Genomic DNA, 26,068 nt, shown 5'->3' on the forward strand with positions numbered 1-26,068 from the left:
GCGCATGCATGAGTACGACACTAAGGTCTATGGAGTATCCCGCAAGACTGCAGGATCTTCCACAGACAGAGCCTTGTTACACTCCGTGGTCACTAATGATGGGTGAAGGCTTGACAACGGTAGCTCTGCTTGTTTGTAAAGTATAAGAAAATACATAGGACATAGGAGAACCTACTTTGTGTAAGTAAATCTTTTGACTGGGTTGGAATGTCAGTGAAGTTCCAACACCGTAAGTTTGAGTATTTGATTTTCATAAAGATTTTATGTTTATGAAATACTCTTTTTTGGGGGGCGGCGGTTTAGAGGGGAGATTAAATTCTTGCACCTACAACGATAATTCACTCTATGCCGTATTCAACTAAAAATATGGTGCTTTAAGGTGGCACTGTCACACATTATGTAGTTGGAGGGGTTATTTCTCTCAGTATTGTAGGAAACTTGACCAAAATTGGAAGCAGGAATTTTAAGGACCCCACTCAGCAGCCGCCTCCCCACTATCTACACCCCTGCTTGGACGGAGGGCAGGTACAAAACATTATACCTGCCTTGGAGGAACAAGAGAATATTCCAAGCTGGGACACTGGGAGGGTGTGGACACAGAAGAGAAACCGTACCTGGGACGTATTATTGGAGAGATGCAGGTGAGGAAGATCTGGCTTCTTCCTGATACTTTGTAAGTAACAACCCACTTCATGTTCAGCCAGATACTGGCTCACCGTGATATCTGTTTGTACCACCATGATACGCATACCATATAAGGGATAGATGGATAATCTGTCGTGCAGTTTTACATAGCACTGAATTCCCATTGTGATAATCCAACCACAGGACTAACAAAAAAATAAAATAATTTAAAACATTTTTGTACTTTTTTTGTATGTGTTTATTTGCAGTTAACCAGGGAGCTCTGTTCAAATTGGAAACTAGACCACTGGTGTAGGGGACCATAAAAATGTACACGTACCCCAAAAGCTCAGGATTTAGAAATTCCCCAGTTCTATTTCATGGGATATCTTGAGAATTACACATGAAGTGTTTGAGAGTTGGGCCTCCAGGACAGTAGACAGCTTATACCTCTCAACAATCTGAACTGCGAAATAGGGATGGGCTGGGCATGAACCTGAGGAGTGTCACCAGTGACACCCTGGCCTGACCCCAACCTTTAGGGCCATGCAGGAAGTGCTGCCGAAGCACTCCCTGCATTGTGCTAGTGCCTGCTGGACAGCTCAAGTGCATCTACAGTGGGACAAGGCCAAAATCAGAACAGTCCCAGATTGAAGGCATTGGTACCAGACCAGTACCCCTGCAGTAGCTCAATCCAGGCTCTCGCGCCAGTCAGGAGATTTAAACTGCCACCTAAAGTTGATGAAAATTTGGTTGCCCAGGTTGACAGTTTTTGCAGTGCCCCATAGGCATGTGGTCCACTAGTAATTAACCTGTTTACCACCAGATCTGGGAAACACTACTCTAGATTATAACCAATGAAATGCAAGTTGGTAAATTGTTAATATTCTTTATATATAAATGTGAATTATAACAATGAATGTGGAAAGAGAAGTTTGAAAATGGTTTTCATTTAATTCAAACCAATACAAAGGGATAAATGGTTCTATTGTGCAATAACATCATCCATTGAAATGTTCATTGAGATCCACTGAGGTATCGGTGACGTGTGGCTAATTGCTACCATTGCATCTTCAGAAATCAGCAGAAGCCCAGGAGAAAAAGGACCCTGTATGCCGAATGCCAGGAGCAAATGAGAGGAATGCATCCATCCACATGGATAAACAAAGAATAATGAGACTGTTAGTTTAAGGACTATGCTAACTATATCTATCTGGATGAGTTTGGTCAGTAGGAGAAAGGAGCAAGTCACATGGCTTGTTATGATCAATGAGGCTCAAACTAGCTTAATCAGTTTATGAAAGTGCACAGTTGATTAGTCCAGTATGGAACAAACACCTGGTTCCAGAAAATTCTACATCCAATATTCCTATAAATAAGACATAAGAGGACACTTGCTCATCTACTCTGTGTCCTGTGAGGAGGTAGCACCATCGGTACATCCAGGTCTCCACTGAATGTGATCAAGAATGTTAGACACAGGCCCTATGGGATATGATAAGCTTAGCTAGCTGACCAGCATTATTCCACCTGACTAGGTTCTGGAAGACACGATGGAAGACTGCAAGTTTCGCAGCTATTTAGGCTTTTTCCAGAAAACATGTCCTTTGGCCAGGAGCAGCTCACATCCAGAATGGGAGACAAACAAAACGAGCATCCCAACTTTCAAATTTATCCAACAAGAAGAAGTCAAGTTTCAAATTATGAGGTTTGGCATGGAATCTGCTGCCATGGGTGTTCATCTTCTTCATAAACTTCTTGCCTGCATCTCTGCTTGTAGTCTTCATATGGGTCAAAGTCCGACAGAACAACCTCCTCCGTAACATCACTTGTGATTGGCTCAGTCCGTGATGGTAGAAAGTTGTGTAACTGGGGCAGGTTTTCCCTGGGAATCCATCCGGGGTCTGGAAACTTCACCTGGTGGGGAAAAAAAAAAAAAAAAAATAAGACAAGATAAAGTCAAGGACTGGGAGAGTGCAGAGTTTTAGACAGACTGTGAGAGACACTCTTGCTTGCCTAATAAGCCACAAAAAACAACTCGGTCATAGCTTTGTCACCATTCACCAATACCAAAGATATTCTTTCAGTATTTGTACTCTATAGTTCCCGAAGAGGAAACAGCAGTGACTGACCAGTGTGTTACTTTCGGTAGAGTCCATCCCACCGATTCATTAAAATAATCCAGTAGATCATTAATATAGGTTTGGCAGCATATAGTGGCAACATGAGTGTTGTATATACAGTTGAAAGAAAAAGTATGTGAACCCTTTGGAATGATATGGATTTTTGCACAAATTGGTCATAAAATGTGATCTTATCATCTAAGTCACAACAATAGACAATCACAGTCTGCTTAAACTAATAACACACAAAGAATGAAATGTTGTCATGTTTTATTGAACACACCATGTAAACATTCACAGTGCAGGTGGAAAAAGTATGTGAACCCTTGGATTTAATAACTGGTTGAACCTCCTTTGGCAGCAATAACTTCAACCAAACGTTTCCTGTAGTTGCAGATCGGACGTGCACAGCGGTCAGGAGTAATTCTTGGGATGTCTGGTGTGAATCGCTTTCTTGAGGTCATGCCACAGCATCTCAATCGGGTTGAGGTCAGGACTCTGACTGGACCACTTCAGAAGGCATATTTTCTTCTGTTGAAGCCATTCTTCTATGCTTTGGGTCATTATCCTGTTGCAACACTCATCTCCTGTTGAGCTTCAGCTGGCCTTAAGTTCTCCTGCAAAATGTCTTGATAAACTTGGGAATTCATTTTTCCTTCGATGATAGCAATCCGTCCAGGGCCTGACGCAGCAAAGCAGCCCCAAACAATGATGCCCCCACCACCATACTTCACAGTTGGGATGAGGTTTTGATGTTGGTGTGCTGTGCCTCTTTTTTGCCACACATAGTGTGTTTCTTCCAAACAACTCAACTTTGGTTTCATCTGTCCACAGAATATTTTGCCAGTACTGCTGTGGAACATCCAGGTGCTCTTGTGCAAACTGTAAACGTGCAGCAAAGTTTGTTTGGACAGCAGTGGCTTCCTCTGTGGTATCCTCCCATGAAATCCATTCTTGTTTAGTGTTTTACGTATTGTAGATTCGCTAACAGGGATGTTAGCATTTGCCAGTGACTTTTGTAAGTCTTTAGCTGACACTCTAGGATTCTTCTTCACCTCATTGAGCAGTCTGCACTGTGCTCTTGCAGTCATCTTTACAGGTCGGCCACTCCTAGGGAGAGTAGCAGCAGTGCTGAACTGTCTCCATTTATAGACATTTTGTCTTACAGTGGACTGATGAACAGCAAGGCTTTTGGAGATACTTTTATAACCCTTTCCAGCTTTATGCGAGTCAACAATTCTTAATCGTAGGTCTTCTGAGAGCTCTTTTGTGCGAGGAATCATTCACATCAGGCAATGCTTCTTGTGAAAAGCAAACCCAGAACTGGTGTGTGTTTTTTATAGGGCAGGGCAGCTGTAACCAACACCTCCAATCTCATCTCATTGATTGGACTCCAGTTGGCTGACATCTCACTCCAATTAGCTCTTGGAGATGTCATTAGTCTAGGGGTTCACATACTTTTTCCATCTGCACTGTGAATGTTTACATGGCGTGTTCAATAAAAACATGGCAACATTTCATTTTTTGTGTGTTATTAGTTTAAGCAGACTGTGATTGACTATTGTTGTGACTTAGATGATGATCAGATCACATTTTATGACCAATTTGTGCAGAAATCCATATCATTCCAAAGGGTTCACATACTTTTTCTTGCAACTGTATACATAAAGAAAATAATTCGTACACTAACATGTATCAAATGAACGTTGCAGGAGCAGGTTGCCTGGAAGGAAATGTGTACGGAATGCAGTGTGCCTCCATTTATTGCAGATTTAGCTTGTTGCCATCAAAGATACAACACTCCACAGTAGCCAGAACAGATTTATGGTTCTTGAATAAACCAATAATTGGGAAGACATGAGCATAAAAAAAAAGAAATATATATATATATATATATATATATATATATATATATATATATAAATATAGAAAAATAACTCTTGCACTCCAACTTTGAAAAAGTGGTACCAGGTGCACAGTTCCAAATAAATATAAAAAAGAAGAATATTACCGGCACTCGTGGATTTTCTTTCCAGTTTATTATGGTAGGTACTATTACAGTCAACGTTTCAGCTTTTTTTTCCGTCTTTGGTGTCCTGATGAAAGCTCCGACCGGGAGCTGAAACGTTGACTGTAATAGTACCTACCATAATAAACTGGAAAGAAAATCCACGAGTGCCGGTAATATTCTTCTTTTTTATATATATATATATATATATATATATATATATATATATATATATATATATATATATATATATATATATATATATATATATATATATATATATATTAGCATCACATTCAGACTGCTTATGAGAATGTAATCCAGGGGTGTTGCACATTCTCTGGCCTTCCAACTTTTTTGACCTACAATACCCATAATGCTCTGCCTTCTGGTCAAATTATAACCTTTCTTATACTCATTATGTGAGACCACTAGTGTCCACTAGGAGGCAGCAGAGAGGCTGAATTCTTGATACAGAAGGTATTTTTTTTTTTTTTAAGTTTTTCTAGAAATATGCAGGTCAATGTCTCTCTCTGAAACTGGTGTGTATGTGTGTATGTATGTATGTATATCTATCTATACACACACACACCAGTCTAGAACAGAACTTATTAATGTAACAGGACAGTTTTTATTCATTTACAGCTGTAGGTCACATACAGTCATGTGACGGAATCTTCGAATTCACCAACTTGAACCTACATATTCCGGCTTTTTAACAGTCATTAAGGGTAAAGCAGAAATTTTGAAATGAGGGTAGACATTTTTTTTATTTAATTTATTAATTTGATAAAGTTATTTACAAATTCTCCGTTAAGTTGAGTCAATTCATTAATTGCAAACCTTACCTGAAACTGTACTATGAGATTTCCTTTCTCAAAAGGGCTTCTGTATATGGGCATCCCCTCATTGGGAATACATTTGGTATCTCCTGGTTTGATCACAGCACCTGTGGGAAAGCAGAGTAGCTTTAGGATGGCTTGGTACATGCCCTTTCAAGTTTTCCATTTTAGAGGGACGTGCCATAATCGATTTCAGAGAGCACAATCCATGCATTTCACAATATTAACGATGATTACCCATCTCTGAAAGTCCCGCTTTTTCTACAAGATCTCTTTGCGCATATTCACGTAGAGCGTGAGCATTATAGGACATACCGTATAGGTTCATTCATTTCTAATAACAAGTAATAAAATGGAGCTAGCGCAATGAGACAATCAGTATCTGTGTTACTTTTACAATCGGAGTATGAATCGCTCAGGCAAGGGATTACAAGGCTATGGGCGCCTGCGATTCATTGTTGGAGATTCTGCTTGTAGCTGCGTTGCTAAACACAAGGTGCCTCATTCACTGAGCAGGTGGCTTGCGAAGGAGCTACATTTTCCATGCGTTTTATCACATGCATTATTTGATCTGTAGGTTTTACAAAAAATAAGCAATTTTCTTCCTTCATGCACCATACCTGCTTGTGATGTAACCAGCAAAGTCCTGCCATCCAGGGTCTTAACGAACTGCTTGCAGCCACAGAGTGCGTCTGCCAGCTCGATCTCCATCTTCATCAGCAGATCGTGGATTTTACGCTGGAAGATCGGGTGAGATTTCTGTTCCAAAATGATAACAATGTCACCAGGTTCTAAGCCAGGAGCCTGATCGCCCTCATTATGGAATATGATATTTTGTCCACTCTTCATACCTGCAAAGATTAGTCAACAAATTAATTCCAGACAGAAACATGTGACTCAGGTACTTAAGAAAACCCGGATTTTGAGACTGAATTAAAATTATATAACTCCATAATTCCCTAGAAAGCAAGCTCATTTGAGCATGGCCTAAGCCTCTGATCCTGTGCGTCCAACTTGTCTTGCTGCGAATACTTATCTGTTAGTCCACCTATTGTACAGCGCTGCGGAATTTGTTGGCACTTTATAAATGATGATAATATTTAAGGAGCTGTAACAATCAGATCATCAGTGTTTTGAAATGGTTATGGTGCCTGGAGCCCACAGAAACACAATGCTAGTGGTGATGTAACTCCTTTGGCAGCACAGCATCATTAGTAAGCCAAAATCCTCCCCAGCCTATCGTCAGGACATCATTCCTCCTGCAGTGAGGGAGAGATAACTAGAGCATTCCCTTAGCACTGGATTGCAGATCCGTTTTAACTTTCTATAAAGAGGTGCATGCCAGTAACATGCTCCAACCAAAAGCAGTATTTTAACAAAAGTCTATTTTTGGTGCATTAACCCTTTAAATTAGGGTAGCACTGTATTGTAGAATACCAAAACAGATGCATTTGCTCCAACTCTTAAACCAAACATCTGTAAGATGAGCAAATCACAGACATGAGCACTAATTTATTTTACTAAATCTGGGGCTACTGAATGGCAAGTGGATGTCACAAAGCAAGTGTTTACATTAAATGTTTTAATATGCTTTAAATAGGTTCTAAATTGCTTTGAAATGCTTTTTTTTTTATATGACTTGGGGAGTATATTCAAGATATTGAATTTTATTTATCAGACCTTCGAGTCCTGGATTCAGCAAAATAGCCCTGATTCGGGTCACCTGTCACACTGTCTGGGGACATTTGAGGAGGACAACAGTGTCCTGCACATGGGGACACCAGTCAATTAAGTGTGAAAGCACACCTGGCAAACATGCCTCCTTTCCAGATAGTTCCATTTCTGGGCAGGACCACCCACCCTTATCGCGGCCATCGGCTTACCCAGCCCCAAGCCCCGCCCACATACCTCCCAATGTTGGTATGTACACTGATCAGCCACAACAATAAAACTACCTGCCTAATATCATGTAGGTCCCCATTGTGTTGCCAAAACAGTTGTGATGTGTTAAAAGCATGGACTCCACAAGAACTCTGAATGTGTACTGCGGTTTCAAGCACCAAAACATCAAAAGCAGATCCTTTTAGTCCTGGAAGTTGCGAGATGGGGCAACTTGAATTTATTGTTCCAGGACGTTCCAGGACATTCCAGAGATATTCATGCTCATTGAGATCTGGGAATTTGGAATCCAAGGGAACACCTTGAACTCAGTCGCGTTACCCCTGATGACGGCGTGTGGAACACGCTTAAACGCGCGTCGGGTTTTAGCCACTTTTTCACTCACGATTTGAGCACTTTGCACAGATGATTTGTCACTTATTTAAACTCTTGGAACCTTTTCTAATGTTAGTTTGAGCTGAGATTAGAACACCCTCGAAGGTGTTTCCTTAAGAGTATAGGGTTTAGCATAGAGAGTGTTTGTTTGCTGGGAGTCTACAAGTGGGGGGAGAGGTTTATATTATATGGTTGGTTTTTTGATACCTTACCTAAACGTTTATATATGCTTATGCATTTACCTCTCTCCTTTATTTCTCCCCTCCTCTCTTATTGCTTGTACACCCTTAGCCAGAGCACTATTTAGTTAATCTCCTTTCTATTTTAGAAAGGTAGCTCTCTTAGTAGGCTATTAATTAGCCACTTCCATTTCGTGCCTGGCCTCTCCTCTTTCCTCTCTGTCTCTCTCTATTTAGACTGGTTACCATTAGTTTTTACTTTATTTTAAGTTTGGTGTATTTTTCTATTATAGATAAGTCTGTATTGGAACACCCTTGAAGGTGTTTCCCAGGAGTATAGGGTTGGAACACTAAGGGTGACTACTTGTGGAGGAGTTTACTATATGTGGGGCTATATGAATGTGAGATTATGATCCATACATTCCATTACCCACTACTCTCCACCTAGCCTCTCCACCCATATGAGTGTTTCTATACCCTTAGCCCAAGCATCATTGAGTCATGATTATTTTTCTTTTCTTTTTAGAAGGATTATATACAGTAGGCTACTATTTAGCCACCTATCTCTATTTTTGATGGTGGGTTATTCCTCTTAACTGACTCTCTATTTAGATTGGTATTTATGTATACATTGTATTATATACCTTAATAAAGTTATTTATTATTTTCTTTCCTGTTAACATTTACTATTGGAATTGGACTGGGTAATTGTCCTCATGGTTGTCTCTTAGTTAGACCACCTTTGGATTTATTTTCTTTGTTTTGAACTCAGTCATGTTCCTCAAACCATTCCTGAACAATGTTTGCAGTGTGGCAGGGTGCATTATCCTGCTGAAAGAGGCCACTTCCATAAAAAAACAAACAAAAAACAAAACAAAACACCACTGCCATAAAGGGGTGTACATGGTCTGGAACAATATCTAGTTAGGTGGTACATGTCAAAGTAGCATCCACATGAATGCCAGGACCCAAGGTTTCCCAGCAGAACATTGCCAGAGCATTACACTGCTCCATCAGCTTGCCTTCTATCCATAGTGCATCCTGCTACAAGCTCTAACCCAGTTTAACTATGCATATACACCCAGCCATCTACCGGAATTAAAAGAAAATGTGATTCATCAGACAAGGCAAATTCTTCCATTGCTATATGGTCCAGTTCTAATGCCAACATCCCCATTGAAGGCACTTTCATAGGTGGACAGCAATCATCATGGGCACTCTGACCAGTCTGTGGCTACATAGCCCCTTATGCAGCAAACGGCGATGCACTGTGTTTTGTGACCTTTCGATCATGGGTAGTGTTATTTTTTTTTAAGCAATTTGAGCTACAATAGTTCCTCTGTGTGATTGTACCAGACATGCTAGCCTTCGCTCCCCTCATGGATTCTTAGAGTGCCCATGACCCTGATGCCAGTTCATCAGTTCGCTTTCCTTGCACCACTTTTGGTAGGTACCAACAACGTATACAGGGAACACCCTTCATGACTTCATTTTGGAGATGCTCTGACCCAGTCGTCTGGCCTTCACCATTTGGCCCTTGTCAAAGTCACTCAGATATTTTCACTTTTCCTATTTGTCCTGCTTCCAACACATGAAATTCAACAACTGACTGTTCACTTGCTGCCCAATATATATCCCACCCTCTGACAGGTGCCATTGTAACAATAAAATTTATGTTATTTACTTCACCGGTCACAGACTAATATACAGGCCAACTGTGATTATTTCAGAGAGGACCAACCTTTATCTATGTGCACTGTCAAGATCTTCTTTTGCCTGGTCACCTTCCTGCCGTTGCATCCGTGGCACCGATCCCGTGGTCTGATGCATTCGCCTTGTCCCTGACACTCTGAGCACATGGTCTGTATGGAGTGCATCACTCCAGGTATGTGCCCTAAGTAGTGAACCTCCATTCCTGATCCATGGCACTTTACACATTTAGTCACAGCTTCTTGCCGCGCACCACATCCTGGAAGGAAGAACAAAGCAACATTCTATTAGCAATTACCGATTACAAAAATAGATGAGAGGACACGAAGTCTACACAACTACAATGGTTTTACTCAGATAAGTAACATAATCTGTATTTTGTGCTCATCAAATTTGTAAAGGGAGCTATATTCATACTTCCTGTTCCTGTGACACAAGGGTCTTTTGTACGCATGCCTACGTTGCCCACTTTGCCATTGGCAATTATTTCTGGAAACATTAATATTTTCCCAGCCTGCACAAATGTGTCGAGACCATTCGTGGTCATAGATAGCTATACCAGATTTCTAAATCATGGCAGCGAACGTCAACTACAAACTGTTCAATCGACAAGTTTGTTTGGATTCCTTATTCCTTCTTCACACTTGGCTCTAATGTCCCGCAATGTACACAGAGATCCAATTTACATTCTTTTAAAACCAGATGAATCACCACGGATTCGCTCCTGGTGTGACATCAAAAGGTATCTCCCATAACCAGCACAATTGGAATAGCCACTGTAAACAGACTGATCGCGGTGTCAAACTCGCCTGTGCTAAAGCCCTTTCCCATTGGTCTGATCCCACACAGTAATCAGACTGAGTTACTCATCAAGTGTGATGGACAGGGGTCGTGCTAGGGATGCCATTTCAGTGCATTTAGCTGACCGCAGTGTTATTCACTGTCCAATTTCCATGTCCTGGCTGCCATGGCGGCTTACTTAATGACCACCAGGCATGCAAGAAGCATTGCTGACAATATAAAGCGGGTCGGTGAACACGGTTGGGATCAGGTAAATACATCGATCTCGGCTGGATATTGTAACCAACAGCATAATTCTTTGGTATCTGGTTACCATGTTGTCAGGATGTTACCTCACAGCAAAAACTACTACAGACCATTATAGAGCTAACTGTGTGTTAGCCTGTCAGTAAGCAAAAGGTATCCAATTGATGACAATGACAGCAGTAAACACAGGAGCAGGTAAGGTGCAGCCCCTCAAAAATAAATAAATAGACACAGACATTTTTAATATATAGAATTAAATCTCATCTAATCCTTCTAAACGGATATACTTACAAAGTTTTTCCTCAAAGTATGATTTTTTTTTTTTGGGTGGGGGTGGGAGGGAAGGGGAGGCGGGGGACAGTTCAAAATGAATTTAAAATTTAAAGGCCAAAACCATAAAACGGATTAAATTGCGGACTTTTTGAACATTCGGATTTAAAATGTGAAATTCCCTCTGAATTCCACTAGTGAATAATCCTGTTAGAAAGTGGGAGAAGAAGCAGGTCAGAGAGATCTGGTAAATGGGTTTTCTTTTTATATTTACCTGCTTCTCACAAGTACTCCAGGGGGGACACTGATCCAACCAATCAGTATCTATCCCTAGGAATGCTGGAAAAGTCAATTTACACATGTGCAGTTGGAAGATCTCTTCACCTTGCAGTGTCCTGATAGGGGGATAGAGAGGGAGTCTGAACATTGTGATCACGCAGAGCAAGCTCCAGGCCGTGCGTCTCGCTCTGTCCTGTTTGTCATTGGTGGACTGGTCTAAAACGGAGCTGGGTGGATAAGGGGGATGAGGCTGAAGAAACGCCACTAGCTGAGAGGCATGACCAACAATCTATAAAGGTTCATTACATACTTTTTAATGGTTTTACTTTTTTTTTCAAATTTTAGTTTGTATAATGGTATAGAAGGGTTTGCTTTCTGGTTTAATTTTTTTTTTTTTTTAAATACATTTGTCAAGTGATGCATATCCCTTTAATATACATAGGAAGTTCCTAGATCGACCCTTTTTTTTTTTTTACAGAATCACTCTAAGCATCATAATCACTAGTCTGCTGTAGTGGTTATGGTGCCAGGAGTGCCCGTTTAAGAATCATTTGACAACTTAGCTGTGTCCTTTGGTGCTGGCTCCCATATGCCAAAAGCTCCTGCAAGGGTTGTTGTTTTGTTTTTACCTCCACTGAGACAAGTCCTGCTGTGCAGGGCCAGCTCACTGGCTGAGAGTTTCACCTGAGCGTTTTCATCCCATGAATGGCCATGCAACCACACTCAGCCTAATAGCAGAATCTTCTGGCAGCAAGGGGAGGAGGAAGCGAGCGCCCAGACTGATCCAGGCAGGTGTAAAACTAATCTTAAACTGTGTGACTGCTTACTCTGAGATAGCACCAGGTGTTACACCAAGTGTTTCTGATTAATGTAGGGAAAGAAATAATGGATAACGCACTCACCGCACAACAAAGGTGCTCCAGGTCCGGGGCTGGCCCCACTTCCAGATATAAAGAATAAATAATGGCCCAGCCATTCAGCCTTTGCTTTAAATAATTAATTTTAAACTTTTTTTTTTCCTATTTACGAATATGTATAATTTTCTTCTTTTTATTCCTAATTCGTTTTGTGGTGGCTCCTCATTTTAACTTGATCTCAGGATATATTGAAAAGGGTCATCTCAATAGATGCTTTGGTCATATGCAATTGCACATTCTTTTTTATGAATTTAGTCTAGTCATTCACTTAGACTATTGCACTTTGTATTATTAATACATTAGCGCTTTAATTAAAATGTGGCACTTTATTTTCAATTGCTGCTATTTTTTTTCTTTTTGAGCTGCTAATTTCTTTATTTTTCTGTGCATCAAAGCAGTAACATAAGCACTTGCAATGCCACGACAGTGGTCAAGTTAGTCAATGACATACATTGTGATGTAAAACATGGCATGTGTAAACGTTGTCACAAATGTGTTAAGTCGTTCGGTAGTGGACACTATTAGTGTCGTCGCTAGGGTTCAGAATTTCTATACGCACAGGTTGTCCTGGAGCTCCAGTCCGGTCAGTACAGTCAAGGTATTGTTGACAAGTGAGAACATAGAGGGCGAGTCAAAACAGCAACATATCATCATGATGTAAAAAGTAAAATAAGTTGGCACATTATGTCACAGCTCCCTGTCCATTCAGTAGAGTAAAGGGGGTTATTTTATCCACGTCCCAGAAGCGTTCGGGGCCCTCCGTTCCTGCGGGACATTGCGTATACCAACTGCTGTCAGGAAGGTGGCGGCCTCCGCCACGTCAGTAACCTTTAGTTGTCCTCCTTCTTTGAGTACTGTAAGGGATCTGGGCGTAGTGCAGCGGTAGAGTATGCCAGCCTCCTGCAGCCGTTGGGTGATGGGTTTCATTGATTTTCTCCATAATAGGGTGGAGCAATTGCTGCTATTTTAAATTTTGTTTTTGTAGCTAATGTTGTATCATAACACATTGCTAGCTATATTGTAATTTTAGCTTGATATGCACTTGGCACGCTTGATAGTTTGCTTTAATAAAAGGAGAGAATCACATATACACTTTAATGTAGCACCTTGTTTTGTTTTTTTTAAATAATTGCTTCACCACTTTGGTTTGTAGAATTTTAATACACATTTAAAATTTTAATAAATATATTGAGAAAGAAGTGTTAGTCATCAATTTTATTTCACTAGGGTGTCACTTTAATATAATATCTTTTTGAATGGGAAGAAGTTTCCTTATTCTTAAAAATAACAAATGCTGAAGTTGGTTTCGAAATAAATTCTGCTTTTTAACAATTTCTTCCCTCCCTTTTATTGTTTTTATTAATCTTTTTCACAAACGTCTTTTATGACCTCTGCCAATAATACAGTCTGGTTTTCATATGTTATTCTTTTTTACTAACCCAATCGACGCGATGACGTCATCAAAAGCGTACTTGGCAACAGCAGAATGACAAGTTTGTAGAATATAGGAGTTTCAGATTACGTTATCAAGCCAGTAATGGTGCGGTGACTTCATCGGTAGTAGCCAGACAGTGGATGGAATGTGCTCTATTCCTAAACGCAGTCTCCACTTGCAGTCTCTCACCTGGTTGTGAGCTGCATTATTCAGTTGGTTTCTTATCTTACACCCCCCGCCCCTTATTTATTTAAAATCACAGCTGTACAAATCAATGTAAGAACCATGAGCTGCTATGTATGTTCTTGTCAAATCCTTAATTCTGTACAATTTCACTTTCTTCTGTTAATAATCAGTGTATTTAAATGCCACTATTGCATTATTATGGCAGCTTGATAAGACCCGGTTGGGTTGAAAGTTTGCTCCTTTTGTCCCAATAAAGCGGCTATTTTTGCAGCTACCCAGAGTGCCTGGACCATTTTTTACTCTAAATATCTGATTAATGTAGGAACCCAACTGCAGACAACAGATATATTTTTAATGGTCCAGTATCTCTTTGAGAAGTAGATAAGGTTGATATAGGCAAACATATATGGGCAAACGTATATTTCTTCTACAAAATAGCTAATCCAGGTACTATCAGTTTTAATGTTGAAGTACCCTTGAGAGAAGGCTGGGGAGCTTCAGACCCGGAGGAAAAGGGGTAGCAATAAGTCTTGACACCAGGGTAATCTCTGCACCATAACCACTACAGCAAACTGTACTAGTTCTAGTGCTTGGAGAGTTGCTTTAATGATATGTAAGAACAATATATGGAAGAAAACGATGGTATAATTTCCTTATTGGTGAACATTAAAAAAATAAATAAAATAAATTATGTATAAAATGTTTTTAAACCCCTTACCTTTGCATTTAGGGCAGATCATATTTTTTTGAAGAGACAGCTTCCGTGTGGTGCCATTATACAGGTCCTCCAACGTAACAGACAACTTGTGAGTGACTGATTTTCCTGTGGAGCAAGAGGGAATCTTCATGAACATCCAAGGAACCCACAAAGCTTGCACTCAATAGTCAGACCATAAAAAACACACAGGGCAGAAGTGTGAGCAAACACTCTGGTCTATGTATAATTAACACGTGCATCCTTGAATGTACAGGGGTGAGCCCACTTGTCATGCCAAAGAGCCTAGTTGGGGCTTAAAGCTATATAAATGTGCACCTCCGAATTCATTCTTCTACGTCTTGTCTCAACTCCCCATTTTAACCTGGATTGTAAGATCATGGGCTATCTAGCAAAGAAAGACCCTCTTTATCTTCTCTATTGGTCTGTTTATATTGTACTATCCCCCCCTGTGCGCGCTGCAGAATATGTTGGTGCTTTATTAATTGCCGTTATAACAATAATTTAAACACCAAGGGTAAGGGATGGGGGTTAGTGCTGGAAATCTGTGTTTGGGAGGGGCTATAAATCTGAATGACATTGTCTTTACTAATATGTATACAGGTAAACAAAGGGCAACGCTAATTTACAAATAAAAGTTTATTTCACAATCCATTAAAGGGTTACTGTAAGTTTCGAAAACCCTCCGGTGAGGGAGGGGACTTAAAAAAAAAAAAAAAAATATATATTTTTTTTTTTTTAAATATCGACTATGGAGGCGTGCAACCTGCAAGACAGACGTAAACTATGCTCATAGTTGATATTAGGCAACCAAGAACAGGGTACCAGGCTGCCCAAGTCACATCTGCCTGAGGCGTAACTAGCCAGCAGCCCAAGCATGCAAATTTCTAGATATGTACAATGTTCCATCAGAAACACTACACATACAGACTCCTACCACAATGACTACTTCAAATCACTGAAGTGGTCATGGTGTTTGGAGTATCCCTTTAAATACACCAGGTTTTTGTGTCCCCCCCTACCCCCCATTATATATGCTCAGCTAGAAAAAACAGATACAAATGGCAAGTACTGACCTCTTCCAGCCCGGCCACACGCCCTGGTTTTGCCTCCAAAGAAGAGATTGAATAGGCTGCCCATGGCAGTATCTGCACTGCAGCCGTCATTGACATTGCCACCCTTCACAGCAGACTCCCCACCATGGTCATACAACTCCCGTTTGATTTTATCGGACAGAACTTCATGTGCTTTTGAGATCTGCTTAAACTACAAAAAAAAAATAAAAAAATATTTAAACACACATTCTCCCACTGAGTGACAATTCAAATACATTTTGAATATCAAATACCTTTCAAATCTGGCTATGGCAGGGGTAGGCAACCTTCGGCTCTACAGATGTTTTGGACTACATCTCCCATAATGCTTTTACAGCCATATTGCTGGCAAAGCATCAAGGGAGATGTAGTCCACAACATCTGTAGAGCCGAAGGTTGCCTACCCCTGGGCTATGGGATTTGTCTTTGAAGAAGGTCAACCCATGACTGTTTTAGGCCATTAAGTATAAAATGTAAACAACTGTAGTGATAGACACTTAAGGTCACCTTAACCGTGCACACAGTGAATGAAAGCCAGTTGCCAGCTATGACGTTTTTAAAGGAGATATCACAAATCAAATAGAGCAAACAATCTGAATAATCATCTATGCAAATCTACATTCTCTCAGAGTTTCACGGATTTATAGTGTGAGTTAGCGTACGATTAGGAAAGACCATTCTCAAAAGTGTGACATGCTGGGAATGCAAAGTGAATTTCAAATTTCAGGCCATAAAAAAAAAAAAAAAAAGCCAAAATGAAAACGGGATTATTTTGGAGGAGCTTTCTAATTAGACAAGTTTGTTTTGCATTCCCAGAAATTCTCACTTTAGCGAATACATTGAAAGAGCTTGTGAGCCCAAAACACATATAGGATGATTCTCTATGATGTTCATTGTAATCCCTCCACAGTAAAACTTTAAGGATAAAGACGTTTAATGACCTATGGTTGAGTTTGGGATTTTTGGTTTGAAGTGTTGTTGCTTTTATTCACATATTATTAAAACCTAAAAAAAAAAAACAATTTGTTACCGGGAGCTATACATGACTATAAAGCTTCATTAACAGGACTGTAAAAAACAAGGTTAATCATTGAGACTTGAATAAAGGAGATTTCCCCAACAGACAAAAGGATTCTTTAAAGGGTTACTCCAAACACCATGACCACAAGTCATGGTGATAGGAATCAGTATGAGCAGTGCTCCAGCTTTTTCAACAATTTAAGTTGTATGCTGTGGGCTAGTTGCAACCCCAGCACACGTGACATCGTCAAACTGGAACTCTGGTCCGGGCTTGCTAAAGTCAATTTTGTGCACAGATTAAGCCTGTTGTCAGCATGTACTGGACACTAGCAACAGACATAAAAACCTTTTCATTCTCAGCAGAGAGCCTGCAAGGGGAAGCTAGCTCTCCCCTCTCCCTCCGTGTGCATGGTTTCGCTGTTTTTTAAATTTATTTTAAGAAAGCCCTCCCCTCAACTGCCTGAGGCACGCACACACTCTGAGCCGGTGAAATGGTCTAAGCACAGGCCTTTCTATAAGAGGCCTGTGATTGGACTGCGCACAGCCCCAGTGATGTCAAGAGGGGACGCAGAAGAGCAGCGTTGAAAGCTTCCCCCAGCACCAGAGTTTTACTACTAAGGGGGGGGCCTTCCCCATAGGGCATATTACACCGAAAATACATTAAGGTAAGGGACATCACAGCTCCCTCTCAACCTGCATCATGTGACCAATTAACACTTTTACATGTCATCTGAAAGTACAGCAAAGGTTTCTGGGACTCTGAAATCACCAAAAAGCAGATAACTAAACCACAACGTTCAGAAATCCTTGCTGCAGAGGAATTTAACGATTAAGTGCCTTGAAAACCTATTTAAGCATCCTGACTAGCTGATCACTTCCTTGTCTGGAGAGAGCCTTGTACTGAAATTATAAAGCCTAAACAGTTTTTGAAGATGCAATAGGTTCAAATGTAAGCATTTTTGTTGTTTTTTTATTGTGGATTGGCTATTTCTTGCCCCCCCCCCACATGTTTACATTTTTAGAGGGTTATTCCACAGTTCCCATTATGGCATATTAAACAATAAAGGGTCCCCAACCTTTCAAAGAGGTTCTAGAGAGATTATATATATATATATATATATATATATATATATATATATATATATATATATATATATTTGTGGAATGCTCTTTTTTAAATAATTTTAATGTTTTAACCAGATTTATGTTATTGTATCCATTTTGTACTGTGACCATACTCCATTATTCCATGATGACAATCAAAGTAAAAGTTTATCATCCCTTACGCCTCACCATTAATGGCTGCCATGACTCTTCTTGGTATTTGCAACTTTTATCGGGATAGCAAGTTACCTCTTCGGCTGTAGCGAGTGTCACAATAATCCACAGGACTCAAAATTACCACTTGTCCGGGCGGGTAAAAATTCACCCCTAGTGAAGCTTGCACCCTCCAAGCTTGCAGTGGTGAGTGGGGCTTGGTTACTAGCACGTGACTTGAACTTTAAAGCCTTTTTCCGGTTACACTTTATTCCCTTGCACCATAATAAGTTGTTTAAAACGCCATGTTTACAGCTGGTTTATGTAAGGCCACACGGCTGCAGCTTCCACTTCAAGGTCCATTTACCACATACCTTATCCCCCGCACTGGGGTTCTTGTCTGGGTGATATTTCAACGCTAGCCGCCTGAACGCCCTCTTTATCTCATCAAAAGACGCGCTGGGCCTCACCCCTAGCAGGTCATAATAACCAGTTTCTTTCACCATTTTTGCTATTCTGGAAAGAGGATATAAAAACTATAGTTATCATCAGACACAGCACCACTCACCTCATTTATTAGACCTTTCTAATTAACTGTTAATTTCATAGTAGTTTAAAACAGAGTCAAAATAACTTAATGAATTGTCTTGTTGTTTCTTTGCATTTTCAAGCATGTTGAGTCATGTAGTTTTCTTTTTATTTGATTGACCTCAGAAAGCATAAGTGAAGACTACAGCGCCCATAGCAACTTCATCTCCATTAAGTCATCATGGGGGCTGGAGGTCCAAGGCTCTATCTAACCTTACGATGGTTAAACATTTTGCAACAGTTTAACCCTTAAATTGTCCTCCTGGTGCCCATCGTCTTAGCTCCTTTGCTTCCACTCCCGTCACACTCAGCAGACCACCAGCGTCCAAGATAAAAATCTTCCCTCACCCATGCCAGGGCTGGAGGAGGTAAAGGGGCAGAATAGACTATTGTCCCATGGACAACCTGGGGGTTAAATCATCTTGAAATGGTTTAACTCCATACGGTAAGTCAGCGTCCAGCCACTCCAGTCCCAATAGTGACAATATTGAAATTTCGTTGTTATGGGGGGGCTGAAGTGGTCCTTCTAAAACCTGAATCAAAACTACAAATGGCAACTGCAGTTGGTGCATTAACTCCTGAAGGTAGAAACAATATAGAAAAGGAAAAATAAATAAACCAAGGCAACAGCAAATAATAAAATGGCTCAGCACACCCAGCGCAAACTGGAGGCATAAAGAGGAAAAATGGCTAACACAGATCTAAGTGGCAATGGTTATGCTGTCACACACAATCGGCTCTCTCTATTCAACTCTGGTGGAAAGTCCCATATTCGCGATGACAGATGCACATAATTGTTAAAATAAAAAATGGAAAATCCCAGAAAAGTAACATAAAGGTTACTGACAACATATCACGGTCGTGTTCTGCCTAATCCAATTGTGAGCAATTACCATTATTACAGCCTTAACGTTATCTGATAACACGGACTAAATAGGAATTTAAAACAAACAATGCATTTAAAACATGACGAGAAGTTAGAAAAGGCTGTGGTTGGGAGCTGGTTACTTGTATCAGGAAGTTGTTATCAGCCTGCCACATTCATCAGATGACACAGAGAAGATCAGTCAGAATATGAAATAATTTGCTGACACCAGTTAACGGAGGAGGAGTGTACTATCAGGTCAATATAATGTACGCCAGGATCCGAGACACCAACTGTACAAACAGCATGGGGGAAGGAGCGGATACCGCAAATTAAGTAACATATTCCGCAGAGCATTGGGTAAACAAACTGCTCTCATTTTCCCTCCAGCACAGTTTGTGTTATTCCAAAATTGGTGGCTGAAAATGTCAACTTCAGTAATTTAGAAGCATTGCACGCGGATTCATCCATATATTGGATATTCAGAGCATGCCAATGCCATTTAAAGGCACTGTTTATAAGATAAACCCCATAAAGAATATGCATGTATTTTTCATGCATGTTTTAAGTGGAGGCTAAACGTTCCTCATAGAGATTTATTCAATGCACCTCTATGAGGAGATGCTGATTGGCGCAGCATGGCATTTTGCCGCGCATGCACAACTGCCTCCCAATGCTTTCCTACGGGAAAGCATTGGATTGGCAGAGTTCATCAAGATTGAAGATCTAAGAGATGGAGGTGGAACCAACAACGTTGAGGTTGAGACCAACACAGTGCTGGAGAAAAGGTAAGGAAAGCTTTTAAGGGCGATCTGATTGGGGCTGGTCATCTAAGCAGACACACCAGCCCTATAGTGTCAGACACCTATACGGAGCATGTAACTGCATAAACTATTTTCAGAGCCTTATAAAGGAGCCCAGAGGGCACCTTGAGAATACTAACGTCCAACGACACCTTGATGTGTCCAAAGGCTTTTTAAATAACTTCAGCCATAGCTTCCTGAAGGTGAGAAGCACACTGCCTCTAACAGGCTACATATGCCAACAGCTGCACATGGGTAAATCTATCCCCCTTTCCTTCTCAGAGGTACACTGGGGGGTTCCGTATCGAAATAAAATATTATGTGTTAAAAGCAAAGCAACGAGCACCACATTTTCAAACACAAAAAAGAAGCAATGACGCCTCACATTCCTACCAGACAAATAACTGTATTAGAGAGTGGTGGCAGACGGTTCATTGTGATGGGAGTTGTCAAGCTGCTGTGTAACCGTATTACTCCGACACCCCCATATTTGTGCCATGCTCACTCTGACAAACACCAAACCAGATCGGCAAACTATTACATCTTCTCTCGTAATAAAGTTTCAACAGGAATAAAAACTTTTTGGGGGAAAAAAACGTGTGCACCTGTATACCTTTCTCTCTATCCCCCATTACATTTATTCTTAAAACAAATCTTAACAAAAAGGACCAAAAGTCAAACTTTTACACTGCGACCATGGCTTGCAATAACTGCTGCCAAATGACACAATATTGCAGATTTGGTTAAAAACAAACTTGCTAAATTTAGGCGAAACAGCCAGGTGATCTAACATTAGCATCAATGATCATTTCCCCCCCCAAACTGTTGCCAGTATTTTGTTATTTTGCCACAATCTACTATTTAATATATAAATCTCACAGCTAAAATCGGTCTGTTCTGGAAAGGCAGGCAGGTACCGAGCCCTTTAACAGACATAAGATATGCAGGAAATATGTAAACCATAGAAAGTAGGTGCGCAAGATAGGTATATCCCTTTAAACAGTGAAGTGTATAAGGCATGCAAATTTGTCATGCAATAGATTATACAATCGCAAATGCAAACTCTTATTGGGATAACACCATATATCAAGTGACTTATGCAGGGAAATGCACACTTATAAAAAGTAAATGAATAATAAATACTTGCACAGGTCTGCTCAGATGGTGTATTCTGAAAATATAAAGAGACACAGACCTAGTGCAATACTGTTTCAACAAATAATTATAACTAAAAAGGAATGTTCCAAACTCACAATTGTGGAGTGGTTGTAGTACCACTCCAAACTATTTCGCTCTGGGAGGATCAATCCCCTGTGGTCGTGGGATCCAATAAATTGACAACTGGAAGCAATCACCCGGTATCCGGTCCGTTTTAGAAGTAAAAATCCATTTATTCCAACATAAAAATGTGTGTTTAAAAATAACAAATAAGTATATTCCTATTGCTGGTTTGAGAGTTCAGTAAGTCCAGAGTTACGTTTTACATCAAAACGAAAGTGGTAGTTTCCTTACTCTGTCTCCGGTTCTCCCAGCCAGCGAGGTTACTTCCGACTTCCGGTTTCCGGTATCACGCAACGCGTTTCGCCCCGCCTCTTGGGGCTTTCTCAAGCATAAATGTGGGTGGCTCCCAATGTCTCTTAAATAGTGTTTATTCAATAGTCCAATTAGTTCCTTGGCAAACATTGTTATTTAAACCTATTGTGCAATACTCATAAAACACAAATATATCTTAAAAAACCAACTTCTAGTATGTCTTATCATTTGGTTTTAGTTGGTTAAATATGCATACATGTGCCTCAACAATGTCCGGACATTGTTGAGGCACATGTATGCATATTTAACCAACTAAAACCAAATGATAAGACATACTAGAAGTTGGTTTTTTAAGATATATTTGTGTTTTATGAGTATTGCACAATAGGTTTAAATAACAATGTTTGCCAAGGAACTAATTGGACTATTGAATAAACACTATTTAAGAGACATTGGGAGCCACCCACATTTATGCTTGAGAAAGCCCCAAGAGGCGGGGCGAAACGCGTTGCGTGATACCGGAAACCGGAAGTAACCTCGCTGGCTGGGAGAACCGGAGACAGAGTAAGGAAACTACCACTTTCGTTTTGATGTAAAACGTAACTCTGGACTTACTGAACTCTCAAACCAGCAATAGGAATATACTTATTTGTTATTTTTAAACACACATTTTTATGTTGGAATAAATGGATTTTTACTTCTAAAACGGACCGGATACCGGGTGATTGCTTCCAGTTGTCAATTTATTGGATCCCACGACCACAGGGGATTGATCCTCCCAGAGCGAAATAGTTTGGAGTGGTACTACAACCACTCCACAATTGTGAGTTTGGAACATTCCTTTTTAGTTATAATTATTTGTTGAAACAGTATTGCACTAGGTCTGTGTCTCTTTATATTTTCAGAATACACCATCTGAGCAGACCTGTGCAAGTATTTATTATTCATTTACTTTTTATAAGTGTGCATTTCCCTGCATAAGTCACTTGATATATGGTGTTATCCCAATAAGAGTTTGCATTTGCGATTGTATAATCTATTGCATGACAAATTTGCATGCCTTATACACTTCACTGTTTAAAGGGATATACCTATCTTGCGCACCTACTTTCTATGGTTTATTTCTTACTTGGTGAATTGTATCAGATCCCCTTGTAGGTTGCTGCATTCATTGGTTTTGTGTTTTTCTCCATATTTCTGCGCCATCCTATTCTAGTTTGCATTCTATGCAGGAAATATGTGTTTGTCAAGAATGTTCCCACGGGTGTTACCAGAACTGCGTCGTCACCCATTTATTAACGAAAGAGACACACGCTGTATCGTACATGGCCCAGAGAGATTCACCCATCAAACCGTTAAAGAATAAAGCTGCCACACAGGCTTATTAAAAGCATTACAGTAATAAAGTCATGTCTCTTTTGACACTGCCAGGTATCAAAGACAAAATAAGGAACCTGTAAACTAGAAGGTGTGTATACACACACATCCAGCATAAAAGATTCAGTACACCCACTCATTCACTAAACAGTAACTTCAAAGCTCACATATGTTAATAGTTTTTGTGGTTGTATTTTTTTAAAAACACCTAACCTAGGCAAAAATACTGGGGGTTTAGTTACAAAATATGAGAGATATATAGATAAATATATATGGTAAACAGAAAAGCAGCACATAGATGTAACATTACGATTACAAATGCAAACAGGAGTAACATCAATATAAACATTATAAATGCTCGGAGGTAAAATTTAGACTTATTTGCGCTTTAGTACACCCGGCATCAGAACATATAGCCTCTGGTCATTGCAAAGATGTACGCATGCGGACCTTCCTGGGCTGGTAGATTGCTAGCTCTTCGACTTAGACCAGCTTTTTGAAGTTCTGCACACAAATAAGTCTTGTATCCCAGAAAGAATGTGGGGATACACAAATAAAAAGACATCACTAGGATTGCATTATATAGATTTACTGAATGCTCTCTGCACCCATGCCCAATTTCATTAACTCTGTGAGTGCTATAGAAGTCAGCAGAGATATAAAACATCTATATATATATATATAAAAACATATATGATACAGATGTCAAAAATTATAATAAAATATTAAACAGTCTGAGTTATTTCCATGCCATAAATAGGAATGGTAATAAAATATTAGAGATTTAGATAAAGCACACATAGACAATATATATATATATATATACACACACACACACACACACACACAATACAGTATGTATGTCTATAGATATAATATAAATATAGATATGTACATGGCTATATATATATATATAGATAGATATAACTGACACATGTCAATACATATATAGTGTATAATATTAGATACACATGTCTATATATATATATATATATATATAGATATATATAGTGTATAATAATACAGTATGTAATAATAAGTGTCTATATATATACAGTGTATAATAATAATAGTCTATATATATACAGTGTATAATAATAATAGTCTATATATATATATATATATATATATATACACAGTGTATAATAATAATAAATGTCTATATATATACACACAGTGTATAATAACAAATGTCTATATATATATACAGTGTATAATAATAATAATAGTCTATATATATATATATACACAGTGTATAATAATAATAATAATAACTAGGCTGGCAGGATGGCCATGGATTGCCTATCCCTATGAGATGACCCTCTATAATGCACACTATGATAGGACAGGTATGATGGGGGCATGGAGAGCTCCCCTGTACCCCACCCTCTCTTTACCTAGCGCTCCCGGTATCTGCCTGCAGCGCACCCGGATCCGGTCCCTTTAATTACTCCAAGAACTCTCTGGAAGCACAGCAACGCCCCCTAGCCATACCGGCCACGCCCACACCTCCAGTGACCGCCAGGACAGCGGTATGGCCACGCCCACGGCACGCTCTCTTCACTCTACTCATCCCTGGCATCGCGAACGCTGGTTACCGTGTAGCCACGCCCATCGCAGGTAGTAAGCCCCGCCCGCCTCATGTTTTATGTGAAAGACGAGGCAGCCCGGCCCACAGTCTCCCGCCTCTCCCCTTTTCGAACTCTCTGGAAGCAGAGAAACGCCCACATAGCTGCACGGGCACGCCCACCGTATAGCAAAGCCCCGCCCACCGCGTGAACGTGCTTAGTGTCACTCAAACTATCACCGCCTTTCCCGCCTTTTACAAATCAAACTGTGAGAGAGAGAGAGAGAATATGTGACAGAGTGTGAGATAGAGTGTGAGACAGACAGAGAGTGTGTGTGTGAGACAGACAGAGAGTGTGTGTGAGAGACAGACAAAGAGTGTGTGTGAGAGAGAGATTGTGACAGAGTGTGTGTGTGAGAGAGAGAATGTGACACAGTGACAGAGAGTGTGAGATAGAGAGAATGCAACAGAGAGTGTGTGTGAATCAGAGGGAGAGAGAATGTGACAGAGTGTGTGAGACAGATAGAGAGAGAATGTGAGTGTGTGTCAGAGAGAGAGAATGTGGCAGAGAGTGTGTGAGACAGATAGAGAGAGAATGTGGCAGAGAGTGTGTGAGACAGATAGAGAGAGAATGTGGCAGAGAGTGTGTGAGACAGATAGAGAGAGAATGTGGCAGAGAGTGTGTGAGACAGATAGAGAGAGAATGTGGCAGAGAGTGTGTGAGACAGATAGAGAGAGAATGTGGCAGAGAGTGTGTGAGACAGATAGAGAGAGAATGTGAGTGTGTGTCAGAGAGAGAGAATGTGAGTGTGTGTCAGAGAGAGAGAATGTGGCAGAGAGTGTGTGAGACAGATAGAGAGAGAATGTGACTGAGAGACAGTGTGTGTGTCAGAGAGAGAGAGAACGTGACAGAGTGAGTGTGTGAGAGACAGAGAGAGAATGTGTCATTGTGTGTGAGAGAATGTGACCGTGTGTGTCAGAGAGAGAGAGAATGTGACCGTGTGTGATAGACAGAGAGAGAGAGAGAATGTGGCAGAGAGTGTGTGTCAGAGAGAGAGAGAATGTGACAGTGTGTCAGAGAGAGAATGTGACAGTGTGTGAGAGAGAGAGAATGTGACAAGGTGAGTGTGTGAGAGACAGAGAGAGAATATGTCATTGTGTGTGAGAGAATGTGACAGTGACCAAGTGTGTCAGAGAGAGAGAGAATGTGACCGAGTGTGTCAGAGAGAGAATGTGACAGTGTGTGAGAGACAGAGAGAGAGAATGTGACAAGGTGAGTGTGTGAGAGACAGAGAGAGAATATGTCATTGTGTGTGAGAGAATGTGACAGTGACCAAGTGTGTCAGAGAGAGAGA

The 26,068-nt window shown here is 40.3% G+C and overlaps 1 protein-coding gene across 1 annotated transcript; it reads right to left on the reverse strand.

Annotated features, from left to right (window-relative positions):
* Positions 1 to 1,532: 1,532 nt before the first annotated feature.
* Positions 1,533 to 24,692, reverse strand: LOC134582466 (dnaJ homolog subfamily A member 4-like). Its single transcript, XM_063439071.1, has 8 exons — positions 24,544 to 24,692; positions 18,355 to 18,496; positions 15,686 to 15,875; positions 14,613 to 14,717; positions 9,792 to 10,019; positions 6,218 to 6,448; positions 5,604 to 5,704; positions 1,533 to 2,541 (listed from the first exon to the last, which is right to left on the reverse strand). The coding sequence occupies exons 2-8, from the start codon at positions 18,484 to 18,486 to the stop codon at positions 2,326 to 2,328; spliced, it is 1,203 nt and encodes a 400-aa protein (XP_063295141.1). The 5' UTR covers positions 18,487 to 18,496; positions 24,544 to 24,692; the 3' UTR covers positions 1,533 to 2,325.
* Between the last annotated feature and the right edge of the window lie 1,376 nt (positions 24,693 to 26,068).

This window comes from Pelobates fuscus, chromosome 13 (assembly GCF_036172605.1).
Source record: "Pelobates fuscus isolate aPelFus1 chromosome 13, aPelFus1.pri, whole genome shotgun sequence".
Lineage (NCBI taxonomy): Eukaryota > Metazoa > Chordata > Amphibia > Anura > Pelobatidae > Pelobates > Pelobates fuscus.

Coding starts and splice junctions, on each gene's coding strand:
- LOC134582466 (XM_063439071.1), bottom strand. CDS start 18,486: ATGGTGAAAGAAACTGGTTATTATGACCTGCTAGGGGTGAGGCCCAGC. Junction 15,876..18,354: donor ACCCCAGTGCGGGGGATAAG/GTATGTGGTAAA, acceptor TTTTTTTTGTAG/TTTAAGCAGATCTCAAAAGC. Junction 10,020..14,612: donor GATCTGCCCTAAATGCAAAG/GTAAGGGGTTTA, acceptor TCTTCCTTCCAG/GATGTGGTGCGCGGCAAGAA.